At 41.3% G+C, this 13662-nt stretch overlaps 1 protein-coding gene across 1 annotated transcript in view; it reads left to right on the plus strand.

Moving 5' to 3' along the window:
- znf608 (zinc finger protein 608) overlaps positions 1 to 13662 on the plus strand; it is a 36715-nt gene that overhangs the window by 23002 nt on the left and 51 nt on the right. The window contains exons 3-8 of the mRNA XM_068738610.1: positions 4836 to 4923; positions 6883 to 9343; positions 10370 to 10841; positions 11319 to 11497; positions 11740 to 11887; positions 12693 to 12749. Of these exons, the coding sequence (XP_068594711.1) occupies positions 4836 to 4923; positions 6883 to 9343; positions 10370 to 10841; positions 11319 to 11497; positions 11740 to 11887; positions 12693 to 12749 (3405 nt within the window). The remainder of the gene's footprint in view (positions 1 to 4835; positions 4924 to 6882; positions 9344 to 10369; positions 10842 to 11318; positions 11498 to 11739; positions 11888 to 12692; positions 12750 to 13662) is intronic.

Below are 13662 nucleotides of genomic sequence, written 5' to 3' on the forward strand. Positions count from 1 at the left end.
GTAGCACAGGATCGACACAAGACGAAAAGTAGAACACTCCTGTCCAACACTACAAAACGATACCGTGGGAGTACTGGGCGATGGATCAGACAGCCTGATGATTCACCCGCCGATTTAGACGCCACTGTACTTTGATAGGCGGCTAATGAGGACAGCACTCGGCGCTGCAGCCTCTCAGCGGATGTGTAATACCTTACTGCAGGCTACTAATGAATAAATCCCATCTCTCTTTGCCCATCTAGCCTGACAGAGAAGATTTTGCTTTCCCGCACAGTATTAATTAACTGCAGCTACTCAAGTTGCAAGGGTAAAAATAAAACAGGAGAATAAGAAGGAAAAGCTAACACAGGGGGATTTATCCTATTGAGCAGCGAGCGCTCTAAGCAGGCCAGGAAGATGGTGAATCCAGAGGAGGAAAGATAGCCTGGGCTATAAATCTTGTGCTTCCAACGCTAAAGAGAGTAAAAGCAGGTTGCAGAGACAGTTATCAAGGCAGAAACACTTGCAAGGAGGTTTAAATTGCCTGCTTGCATACCTCGACAGCCTTAAATGAGTGGGAAGAAAATAAAAATGATAAATACTGAAATTATTCAGATGAAGATTCAACATTCAAACAAAGCAAAAGAAATATGAAAAACCTGAGTCCAACATGACCTTCGAGCGAGCTCTGATCACAAACGTGCACGAATATTCAATGTCTCAAGCCATTAAGTAAATGCCAAATATTTTCAAGGTCTCCAATGTGAGGATTTTACTCTGGCTCGGAAAAACAAGACGATGTCACCTTGGTACTTAAAGATTCATTCATGTCTGGCATAAACTGCAGGTGGCCCACAAATAAGTTTCCATCAAAAATACTTATGTACCGATACATATTACGACCGTTATCATTGGATTAAATGTAGCAGGTTTTAATCTGATGTGACGATTACTGTGTTCACACACACACACAAATAAACAAAAAGAACAAAGCATGGCTCAGAGAAGAAGATGCTCCGTCTAATGCATTCTGGAGCATCACTGTGTAATTGTGGAGATTTAACCAGCTGATGAGAACAACTCAATATCTCAACTGACAGTCCCAGACAATGAGAGCAGAAAATTAAGACAGAGCATGCATGAGAGGTGGGAATGACAGGATGATGATGATAATATTATTCACAATTTGATTACAATTGTAGCCAATATCCCCTTCTGAATCCTCCCTTTGAATTATATAGATGTGGGTTTAATGGAGTGCCATTGTAAAAAGTCATGATAGGTTTATGAAGGTAATATATTAAATGCTTCAAATTATACACTCACATTATTAGTACTTACAAATCTTTATTGTGTGTGGATTATTGTAATTCAAATCCTTATCATTCAAGTAGTGAAGACAAGTATTCGGAGAGTGGAGAGGTTTGTGAGGAAATAGTTTAAATACAGTTACTAATAACCTGGTCCGTGAGACATTTGTTACCAGGCCCCACAGATTTTTTTATTTTATTTATATTTTCCGTTTTATTAAGATAAACAAATTGATTTTCTCCATCGTATCAATTGCCTGTGAATCTTCTTGGTCACGTGATTCGTTACTCAAAAAAATAAAGCCTTAAACTAGCGAAAATGAGTAAAAAACACACATCTTTGGAGAGCTTCTTTGCAAAGGGGAAAAAGCACACTGAGGAGGAAGAAGAGGAGCCGACGACCTCCAAGAAAAGAACGCTTATTTGAACAGATAAACCAAGAGTCAAATACAAATACACAGTACCTGTATTTGATAAAAATCTAATGCATCTTACAAATAAGAACCACTTCATCATGTCCGCACCCCAAATTCCACTTACAGTCTGGTCATGTCTGTGAGGATTCCTTCTATTAAGCCAGCGGTACTGAATGCATCACTCAGTGCAGAAAATAAGTGCAAACAGAAAACATTAAAAAAATAATTTATGTTTATGTAAATAAGTTGCAGAAGAGAAGCACAATAACTGGATATATAAATAACATTACAATTAAACCTGGAGTAATGCTTTCTGTTTGCGCTCTTAGAGATTTACAGCTAACATAAATGCAATGAGGCATATTATTATATCATTGAAATGTTGACTATACAAGAGGAGTGTGAAGAATGTAGAAAGATGGAGGATTGAAGGAGAATTCCAGGCTGGTCAAATGGACAGATGAGACGGAGAGAGAGAGAAGTGTGAGGGATGGACAGAATGGCAACGGCGGGTTTGTCTGTATTTCCAAACCAACAGGGAGATGGAGCGATGGCGAGGAATGCAAATACGGAGATGGGAACAGATGATGACTTCGACAGGCAATGTCAAACGAGTCAAAGCGATGGAAAGAATGACAGACAGAAAGAGACACAAGATAGGAGTTTTCCTTTTTCATCCTAATGAGTCCTCCCTGCTGCTGTGGAGAGGAGGGATACGAGGTGAAGACGGTGGACGCATGTTAATTAAGCAGAATACTAATTGGAAAGACAGAAAGGAGAAGACGATGAGACCACCATTTCAACTCCACAGCCCCCTCCTCTCCTCCTCCCTGCAGGAGACCAGGGATCTGATGAGCGCTAATCAGGTGGTGATTGGCTGTCTGACTGTCTGTCTGATTGGATGCCAGAAAATCACAGAGATTAGAAATGATGTATAAACTGTGTTAATGTTTAGACCGTTTAACTATGATTAGAAGTAGCTGGTTTCTTTCGCTGACCTTAAAGGAATAACGCAGTTGATTTAGGAATCACGTAGTTATTCTCATCCTGTCAGACGATCGATGAAAAAAGAAACAATTCGGATGAGAAGATTCATTTTTAATTCTTCAGCAGTTGCATCTTTTTTCTTTGATTTTAGCAGCCAAGTTCAGGAAAATCAAATGAAAAGCAACACATCAGACAGTAGACAAAATCAGCTTGCAGAAGGGATGAATGTGAGATAATCCATGGATTTATTTTGACATTAAGTGCAGTGGGCAAGGAGCAGGAATACAGGAGTCAGAAAATCAATGATGCTTGAATACTTTCTGATCTCTGCTCTCCATCGCGTAAATGACTGTAGCCTAATTCAGGTACGGTATTTCTCTACAGATACAGTCTCATCAGGCTCATAAAAGTCCAGTTAGCTATCATGCTATTGATAGAAACACACACAATGACGCAAAAATAAAGCGCTGTAGTGTTTGGACATTTTCCCAAGAGGAAGCAGTCGGGATGACTAAAAATAAAAACAACTCCACAGTTCCTAAAAAAAAACAGCAAAGGCCTCTGCTGTTGGTGCTGACACTGGACCGGACCCAAATGACACCTTAAAAAGTTTACAAATACTCCTGGCATCATCAGTGATTGACGAATGTGGGACATGAATCAGTTACAAACAAGAAACGTCCTCGGTAACTTGATGAATTTTACAAGATTAGTTTCATCTTGAATGCAATGAAACACGTCTATTTTTGTGAGACTGCGCTTCATCATCCGAGATTGCAGTTTATCTAATAGGCCTCTGTGGAAATGATTCTAAATCAACCTTGAGTTATTAGATTGAAACATCCTCAAACACTGAAGAAACTTCGCCGAGGTCTCAGGCTAAACAGTTTATACTCATAATCTGGATATGTGTATTTCATTCTAAGATCACAGGCTTAATAAACCCAAGTCAATGTACAAGTTCCATTAAAATACAGCGGTTCTTTTTGGTGCTTTAGAGAATATTAAAAAGGACATTTTGTTCCCATCGTTTCTTCCATCAAGCTCATTACTTGAGAGTTTGTGATGAACAGCAAAGATGTGCCTGATCACCCCCCCCCCCCACCTTGTTGAAAGCAACGACACTCTTGGCAGTGTTTCCAGTTCTCATTTATCTACGAGACGGCTTCGTGACGCTGGCAACTGTCAGGCTTAATTGAAGATCAAGAAGTCGTGTGTTGCAGTCAAACCTCATTTTAAGGCTATAATGCAGCTAAAATTTGATTTGCTTGACATTGCCGCAAGCACATCACAAAACGGAGGTTAATGGTTTTCAAATGTCAGTGTGTGAGGAAGAGCGAGAGAGACATTTATCTCAGCTGGCGAAAGGGTCATCTTTCCTTTTTATTCAAGCTTAAACCTTGAAGACTTTTAAGCGCCGCTTCGATCCAATAACATGACAGGAATGTGGGACTGTATTTTCTTCGTCAGCCGTTATTGACTAATAAGCAATTTTACAGATTGTGTCTAACAATTTGGGCCATTTTGAAAATAATTTGAGCTTCTTAAAACTGTGAACTCAATTCATCAGGCTGCCAGCTTTTTATTTCCAACCCATTAACTGCTGCTCTTCTCAGAATCGGTAAACTGATTTTTTTTTTTTTTTACTTCAAGATACAGTATTTCTTTTCGCCTCTGATTGCTGTTCATTTTTCGGTCATCAGTGTTTCATTACTTTCCCAGAATTGAAGAGCTCAATTCTAAATCAATATACTTATATAAATATATGCATGTACAAATAAATAAGTGCTGCTCAAAAGGTAAAAAAAAAAGTCAAAAGGCAGAATATGATGTATTTGAAATTAGCCGGTGTCTGCAAGCCAATCACATGTGAAATTCTGAAAGTTTATTTTAAGATCTTATTTTCTCTTGTATTCGATTGTTTTTGAATGCATTTGAATTGTTGCAATGAAAACCCCAGAAACTTTATTTCAGCATTCTCAGACGCGATCTTAATGTGTCTAATCTAATTTAACCAATTAAACAAACAATATTGTCTCTTCAAGTCCTGAACCCAGTGATGCTGTGTGACCTATTTAACTGATGCTGAAACTGTCATTGCTCCAGTGAGTGCAGCATGAACCCACTTTCTGCTGTTTGTCAGGTGTGCTGGTGGTGAATGTAACGTGGAGGAAGAGAACCTACGTGGGAACTCTATTAGACTGCACCAAGCATGACTGGGCTCCTCCAAGGTGAAACGTCACTCTACACTCTTTTACTTGCCTTTGTTTTCCCCTGTGCTTCTCGAAAGGGCACTTGAAAGTCACAAAGAACAAAACATACAATAAGATATTTTGTAGCATACCCAATAATCTACAAATTCCCTCCTCTCAGCTTCATGCAGAGACAGTTTAGGTGAGTTCTGAAAAACGTACAAAATGTATTATTATATTTAGTTGACTGGAAAAAATATAGATTTGAACGTACATTCATTTTATTAAAATGATTTAAGACCTTAAAAGCTAAATTGTCTCAGGGGCTGTCTGCTATTGCTTCATGATGGGTTATGAACTAAAGCCCACTCTACTTTATCTGTTAGACAAATGTATCTGTGCGTTTTTTGTAAAGTAAAAATTGTGACAGTCCTTGAAACATCTCAATCATTGCTCAAGAATGTGAATAATTGTTGTCATGGTGATTACATCTTAATCTCAGAAACCATAAAATAACTAAATAGGTTTTTGTACTGGGTAAAATAAGGAGTTAATTCACCTGAATGAAATTAAATGATGAGCCTTTGAATGAAACGCTGACCAAAAGATAAAAGATGCAATGATTGAATAATAAATACAACAAATAACATAATTAGAGCAAGTCTGAGTTTGGAAAAACAAAGGTAGCTGAAGGCATCATCCCAATAAAAAAAAAACTGGAAATACCAAATAAAATAGAGAAAATGTCAGGTAGACATTCCCGAAGCTTCAGTGACACGTCGAGACACACTGGAGTAAAAAGCTATTACAAACATCATAGGATAATGTGGAGATATCATCGATTTGAAATCACAAAGGAGAACAAAAATGTCTAGTCTCAACAGGCACTGAAGTCTGTTCCATTAATATGGTGATTAACAGCCAAAGATAGTCTTTCCAAGGTCAAAACATATTCATTCAGTATTTAGCATCAAACAGTCTGATGTCAAGGTTCAGGCTCAATCTTTAGAGTAGAGCGTAATTCTGTATATAAACATACAAAACAATGCATCTTCTCCATCCTGCCAGACACGAGTGGAGAAGCAGCTCCAGTGTTAAGATGAGAAGCATTCTGGTAAACAGCATCAAAAGCCTTCAAAGCAGAGATGACAGCATGCGAATACAAAATCCCTCAATATCAAATCCAGAGATAGCCATGAGTTGTGCAGTTTTTTTTACCTGATCAAAAGAGAAGCAGGCTTTGTGCAGAGAAAATCAATTTTCATCCTTGACGTCTCAGTAAAGTGGCCAAACATGAGCCCTGAATGATAATCTCTCTTCCAAGGTTTTTGTCAGATGCTACAACTGAACGGTTGCGAGAGAATGTGAGCGAGTTGTTCTTGGGATAAAACCATTCAAGAAGCATCAACAGGAAAGAGACTATCAGTGCTGTTGTTGTTGTTGTTATTGATGATGTTGTTGTGGCACCGAAGGAGAAGCTCCTTTAATCTCGTTGAACATGGTGTATAATGACAATAAGGCTTTCTGATTCTGAATTGATTGTGTGATTTTTGTTAATCTGTCAGGATTGAATAAGATTTCCTTAACTTGATTTAAACTCGGCAATATAATTCAATGCAGTGTAAATTTTGTGAACTAAAACCAACTGAAATGATGCATGTCTAGCATCAAAATGCATGTCACACATAACTGCATCATTGCGGTGATTTGAGTCAACCTAATCATTTTGCCTAATCATTGGGAATGTCATATTTTTGTCACTATTTTCCATTTACCGTATACTCACATGTTTGTTTGATGGAGAAATACATTTTCCTTTAGCACAACTAATTATTTTATTACTTTAGATCCTTAAATTTTCAGTGAGCATCTTTTAATGTGAACATCATGACTATTTGGTCAAAATACTAAATACGTTACACCACAGCGCTGTCGTGGCCATTGAATATTAAGAGAAACTCCCTTTTCAATCTTTTGCATTTCTTTTACTCGGCCTAGGTTTTGCGAGTCTCCTTCCAGTGACCCTGAGTTTCCAGGTGGGCGTGGCAGAGGGAAAAGGATGCGGATGTCAATGGCTGAACGACCCTGCGTTGAGCCGGCCCCAGCTGCCAAAGTCAGGGGTCTGTCACAGCACAGGAGTCGTGGAGGTGCTGTGGCTGGAACCACTGCACCTATCCACAGCAAGGGACGGAGGGGAAGCCTGAACCTCATCAACAGCAACTGCCGAACACCTCCTCCTTTCTTTACTGTGGAGGAAGTGAAACCTGCCAATAGCACATCCTCTCTCTCCTCCGGGAAGCGAAAGAACAAGCTACCGGCTGACCTGGATCTCAGCCTGGTCTCCGCTGATGACATTAAAAATGGGAATGGGAAGAGGATCCGAGCCAAATCCCGCAGTGCCCCCTCCACGCCACAGGGAAAATGCGATCCCTCTTTCATGGACCCAGGAGGTTGTGCCTCTTCACCGCCTCCTCCACCCATCCTTATTGACTGCCCCCACCCCAACTGCACTAAACGCTACAAGCACATCAACGGCCTGCGTTACCACCAGACACATGCACACCTGGAGGCTGAGGAGCAGAGGAAGCCTGAGATGGAACCCACAAAGGATGGGGAAAGTGAGGAACGACTATCAGACTGTGAGGACACCATCAGCAGCATAACCTCTGATCTTTCAGAGACAACTAACAGCTCTAATGGCAATAGCTCCACTAAGAAAGCGACTCCTCTGTATAAGGTTACCACAGTGGGGTCTCCCAAGAACAGAAGACTACTCCTCAGCACTGACCACACACCTACAGCCAATACCAAGACAAGAAGGACTTCACTGCTGAAAGATGGGTTGATTGATGACCTCAGCAATCTTCCCATCATCTCCAATATGACTGTGGTTCTGGAGAATTGCATGGTGCCAGACAGGAACTCTATGGTGGAGATGCCTAAGCTGGAAGCAGAAGGATGGATTGACAAGAAGGGAGGCACCTGTGATAAAGGCAAGAAGACTAATGGAAAGGTAGAGAAGTTGTCCAAGTCACGGACCAACCGACCAATTGCTCCGGCACCTGCTCCTCCCAAGCTTATCGCCATACCCAACACAGCATATCCAAATGGCACACCAGATACTGCCCCCTCACAGCAGCCCTCCCCCGTGGCAGCGGTAGGTCTCACCAGTAAAAACCTTCCCCTGAAACCCATCAAACCAAAGCTGGGCATTGTTGTTGAACCAAGCCTTGTCAAAGCCACTCTGGTTACCTGCAGCAAAGAGACGAGGAAGAAAGAGAAGCGGAGGTTGAAGGACAAGCATAGCAAAGATGTGACAACTAGGATGCCGAATGGAGACAACAGTGGAATCAAAATGGAAGATGGTGTTTGTCCTAAAATTGGTGTCAAAGAAATTTCTGGAAGCCTTCTGAAGGAGCATCTCAGTAAACAGGATGTAATCAACGGGCACACAGAGAGCCAGGAAAGCAGGATGGCCAGTATTCGAGCTGAGGCTGACAAGGTCTACACTTTCACTGACAATGCCCCCAGTCCCTCCATCGGTGGTTCATCAAGGCTAGACTCTAGTGGTAGTTGTCTTGCAGCAGCAGACAGCAATAGTAAGAACAACAGTCCTGCGTACTCCGACATCTCAGATGCCGGAGATGATGGGGGATCTTCTGAAAGTCGTTTAGATGGAATCCGATCCAAGTCTAGCTCATCAACCTCTTCAGAGGTGAGCTCTAACAGTAACCATGGTAATTCAGCTAAAGCCCCACCCTCAGCAGCTGTTCCATCATCAAAAGACCCCCAATCCCCATACTACCACAGCTATGACCCCTACTATCTGCAGGGGTACATGCAGTCTGATAGGCAAAACAGTAGCAGTGTTGCATTCCACAAACGCACTGCTCTTGATGGAAAAGGGAAGGACAGAAAGGAAGATGTGAATGAGGATGACAAAAGCACCTTCCACGAGTTTTCAGACTCAAAGAAAAGTGATGGGCCGCCTCAGTCTCAGCTCCAACTGGCTATGAGTCAGACTCAGACTGCTTTGGCCCAATCACTGTACTATGGCCAGTACTCCAGAGGATTGTACATGGATCAGAAACTCTTACTGGCCTCCAAATGCTGTGACCAGACACACAGTGCCAAGCAGAGGAGTGAGAGGGGACAGGGGATGAGAGACAGTGAGGATGATAAACATACGGTTGGGGCTTCAACTGGTGGACCCATGCTAGGTAAAGGTCCAGATGGTGCTAAAGGATGCTGTCCCATCCTGTCCTACGTGGAGATGAGTGAGAGGGTGGAGAGGGGACAAAGTCTAGGCTTAAAGGCTGTGCACAGTGGAATGATGGACCAGCACCTGATCTCCATAAAAGACTGTGATGACATCAAGTCACCGTCCTCTTCCTCTTCTTCATCACTCCACAACCCAAACAGTCAGACAGATCTGGACTCAAATGTTTCCTTTTCCAGTGTAAGTTTCTCCCTCTGTCTATAACCCGCCGCCGCCGCTGCTGGTGTTGTTGGTGTGCTTTATCGACTGTTGTTGAGTGTCACAAAGAGATTAATCACACGTTGTGTACAGCCAAGCCAATAGGTGCTAATAGCAGAGACCATGTGGCTTTCTGTGGTGCTGGAGCTCTACTTTGACATATATGGCCTTGGTCATTTTGCTTGAAATTGAAGTCATGTTGTTTGATTTGATGGATAGAAATGTTTTAATGTTTATAGTAAAAACAAATAATGAGCCAATTGTATAATTCACTTTAGCTGTAAATGTAACACATAAACACTGAAACAAACGAAAGAAACATTACAAGTGTTTTTGGATATGAGCTGCTTTTTTCAGAAAGCTTGTCCAGATTTTTTTTAGCAATGTCCTCTCATGATGCAGCTAGCTCTAGCCTAGATCATGTAAAAAAAAAAAAAAGATTGTATGAATTGAATGAAAGCTTTGTTTTGAAGGGTAGGTTGCTTCCTTCTTCAGTTGAACCTAAATTCTGCAGCGTGAGACGTGTCTCGATTCGTGTCATTAGAGGGACGTCACACTCCACACATTCCACCTGTGAATGACCGCCTGCTGTCGAAACATCATCATCCTTCATCGACATCACACCTATCGAGCCAGTGATAGATGGTCTGTCTATGGTTCTGTTCACTCCAGTGAACAGTGTTTCCTCTATAGTCGTTCAGCAGAGGTGGGCCGCCACAGCAAGCAATTCTCCAGCTAAAAAAGAAACTGTACAAATAGAAGTTATTCATTTGTCTTTCTTTCCCTCCTAAAATCAAGGAAGAGTTAGCCGCTGAAAGGGATAACATTTAGACTTATAAAGTAGGTATTTCGTTTTAGAGCTGCAACTGGCCACATTAACAAAAAACTTGGACAGAGACACGGACTAAAATTGAACAAACCTCTTAGTGACTTCAACCCACCACTGTTAATAAAGAATTATAGGGGAAACACTGCAACTCGCACCAACACTTGTCCTGATCGATCTAGCCCTCAGACGGCCCGGCCTGGGCTCACTGCCTGGTTCACAGCAAATACTCAGAGCTACAGAGCCAACATGGAGAGGAGGCCGAGGAGGGTGAAGCAGACAGGGGGAAAGAATGGGGAGCCACCATGGAGCCTGCTGGAGCCAAGATGACCTCAGGAGGAGGAGTTGGAGCAGAGAGGGGTGGAGGCGGAGATGCTAAAAAAATCAGGTTACACGGATCCCTCGATCTGCTGCCCAGCATCGACACAGATGAGTCAGATAGGCTGGAGGGGCTAGATGACCAAGGTCAGGAGCCAATGGGAGGGCTATCTGAGGAGTCCCAGTGTGTCCGGACAGCAGTGTCTCCTCCCATGACCACCCACCAGCCCTACATCCAGTACCAGCACACCTCTTATGCGCCATACCTAACAATATGTGAGGGCAGCGGGAGCTCTTACAGAGGGGTGTCCCCGACCCTGGTTCACAACTACCCAGGTAAGAGTCTCAGTGGCGAATTGTGCAAACTTTAAAATTATAGTTTGACATATCTTGCACTTTCTACCTGCCCAGTGCAAAGGTGGAGACCAAAATAGAGCTTATCATGTTCTTTTGAACCAACCCTGAAAATGACCTGTGGCCACATAGATAATCTTCTCCCTGTATTTTACCTTACATAATTTGTGAATTTCTCTAATAATTAGAGAATGCTGTAATAAATAAGGATTTCTAATGAGGTTTCAACATTACTGTAAGGATAAGTGACAAGAATCAGTAGTTTACGTGTACATCAGTCACCAGTAGATGTAGCACTACAACACAAGAAACTTCACAACTGTGCTTGATCTTTAAATATTATATTTGAATTTAAGACTCAAAATGTAGAACTTTTTCTTCATGGTTATATGAATTCACAATCTGTTTTTGTATTTCTGTGGCTTTCTGCATGTTTGGATCTATGCTTTTGTTCTGTAGGTTTCCACTACCCTCTGTACGGTAACACAGCGGGCAGGGAGGAGTCGGAGGTGACCCCACCCAGCAGAGGAGGAGTTGTCAGCAGCAAGCAGAGCAACGACTCCTCCTCCTCCTCCTCCTCCTCAGCCATGGAGCTTCTGCAGCAGCAAAGCCATCAGTACCATGGAAAATCACCTGCTGTGAGAGACCGACCGATTTTACAGACACTCACACTGTCACTGTGACATACAACCAAAGAAAGACTGTAAACACTTCAGCTGCCAGATTTACCACACAAATTTAGTGGCATCGTAATGAAGCCAACTTAATAAAAAAAAAATATATATACAGTTCAAACAGTCCAAAATATATTAGAGAAGATCATTAGAAAAACTTTGAGAACTTTGATATGTTTTTAATGATGATGTGCGTGTTCATACAGCCAGGTGAGAAGGGTTCCCCTGAGGGAGAGAGGGAGACGGAACGAGAGAGGAACCACGTGTCATATGGCCGACACCTCCACACACACCATCACACACACCTGGGTATGAGCTACAACCTGATGTCAGGACAGTACGACATCTACCAAGGTATGACATCACACCGAGCCAAGCTGAAAGTGACTACAGCTGTGTTTGGAATGACATATCACGTTTCATAGAAATATAATGGTGATATTTATGAATGAATAAAAATATACTCTTTCATTCTTCCATGATGTGCTTTAAATGCAATCACACATTGTGGGTATTTGAATTTTGAGACTTTCTAATTTTATGCAGCGAGAAAATTGTGACTCTTGAAAATTGTCACAACGACGTTGTAATGTGTCCTTTTCCAACTATTATATTCAAATCCAATTGTTAATACATTTACAAAATTCATTTGGTAGCAGATAAATGTAGTGAAGTGAAATCTTTCCATTTGAACTGCAGTGAAGTAGAAAGTGAACGGACAGAAAAAAAAACAACACTTCAAATGGATGTACTACACCGGTTTTCATCCTACAAGACATTCATTGTTTTATTTCTAGCCTGTCAAATGTGCTGTTTTTCAGAAAGACAAGTGAAAAATAAAATGTCTTCTGTCTATGATCTGATCTAATCTGATCTGACATGACGTAATAAAATATAAAATAATGTTCATTATATTATTATGTTATGTTACATTATGTTATGATATCATATCATATCATAACATAACATGGCATAACATAATAATATAATGAGCATTATATTATAGTCATGTCAGATCAGATTAGAGCAGCTCATAGACAGAAGTGTAGCAGAGATAGCCATTCTATTTTTCACTTGTCTTTCTGAAAAATAATTGAACATTGCAGGATATTTTTGTGTTATTTTCTGTTTCACAGCTGTTTCTTTCACTGTGTTGAAGGGTTGAGCTCCAGGTCGCTGGTCTCCAGTCAGCAGGTGTCAGGGCATTCCTCTACTGGTACGTTTGAAACACAAAAGCTGCTCTTCATGATGACAACCAGAGAACATGAATATCAACTGATAGACCTTTTTCAGTATATTAAGAGGGTCCAGGGAGTGTTTGATTTATTGGTTTACATGAATTCATTCATTTGATGTTCCTGCTGGATTATGACAATTTCTTAAGACTAAATAATTTGGCTTGCATTTAAATGCAGCATGCTGTTCTCCTAACATAGACAGTGCTGCGTTCGAAGAGTTGGCACTGAATATCTTTTTTTTACCTCACATAATCGTCCTCTAACTTTGGAACTTATGAAGTGAACTGGCTAAATGTTTGATAAAACGTGAGTTGGGAGCAGAGTAAGATGGAGAATTGAGTCGTGTTCAGGCGTGTGGTGGGTCAATAAATCAAATGTATAAGCCTTCTCTTCTGGGAATCACAGCTCAGCGCTTAATCGTTTCTCTGAGGCCGGTGTATCGCTGCCTAAAGTGATCGTTATCTGCTTTGCAGCACTTTCCATACATTCTCATCAGCCATATATTGTTGCCATTGTTTGAAATGAAATGATTCAGAGAGAACCTCGGCGGGGAGTCGAACAGCAAAATGTCACAAAGGCCTTTTTGGTGCATGGACTGCAGTTATCTCTGGATGGTAATTGGTATGAAATCGAGGATCATGACTCTGATAGCGTTGGAGGAATGGTACCTGGAGTTTTCCCACACAACCCAAAAGCTGCAGTGTTTTCTAATATTTAGTTCTGATATCTGAGGAGCGGTAATCAATTATCCACTTACCAACTCTTGTCAACAAACTTGTTTTACAGTCACAATTTAAACTAACTAATCTTGTAGCTTTTGAAAGCGATGACATCACTTCCAGTCCGAACACACCTACAGTTTTTGTCTTCGAGAGGGCCGATGTGTGACTG

The sequence above is a fragment of the Brachionichthys hirsutus genome, chromosome 4, assembly GCF_040956055.1.
Source record: "Brachionichthys hirsutus isolate HB-005 chromosome 4, CSIRO-AGI_Bhir_v1, whole genome shotgun sequence".
Lineage (NCBI taxonomy): Eukaryota > Metazoa > Chordata > Actinopteri > Lophiiformes > Brachionichthyidae > Brachionichthys > Brachionichthys hirsutus.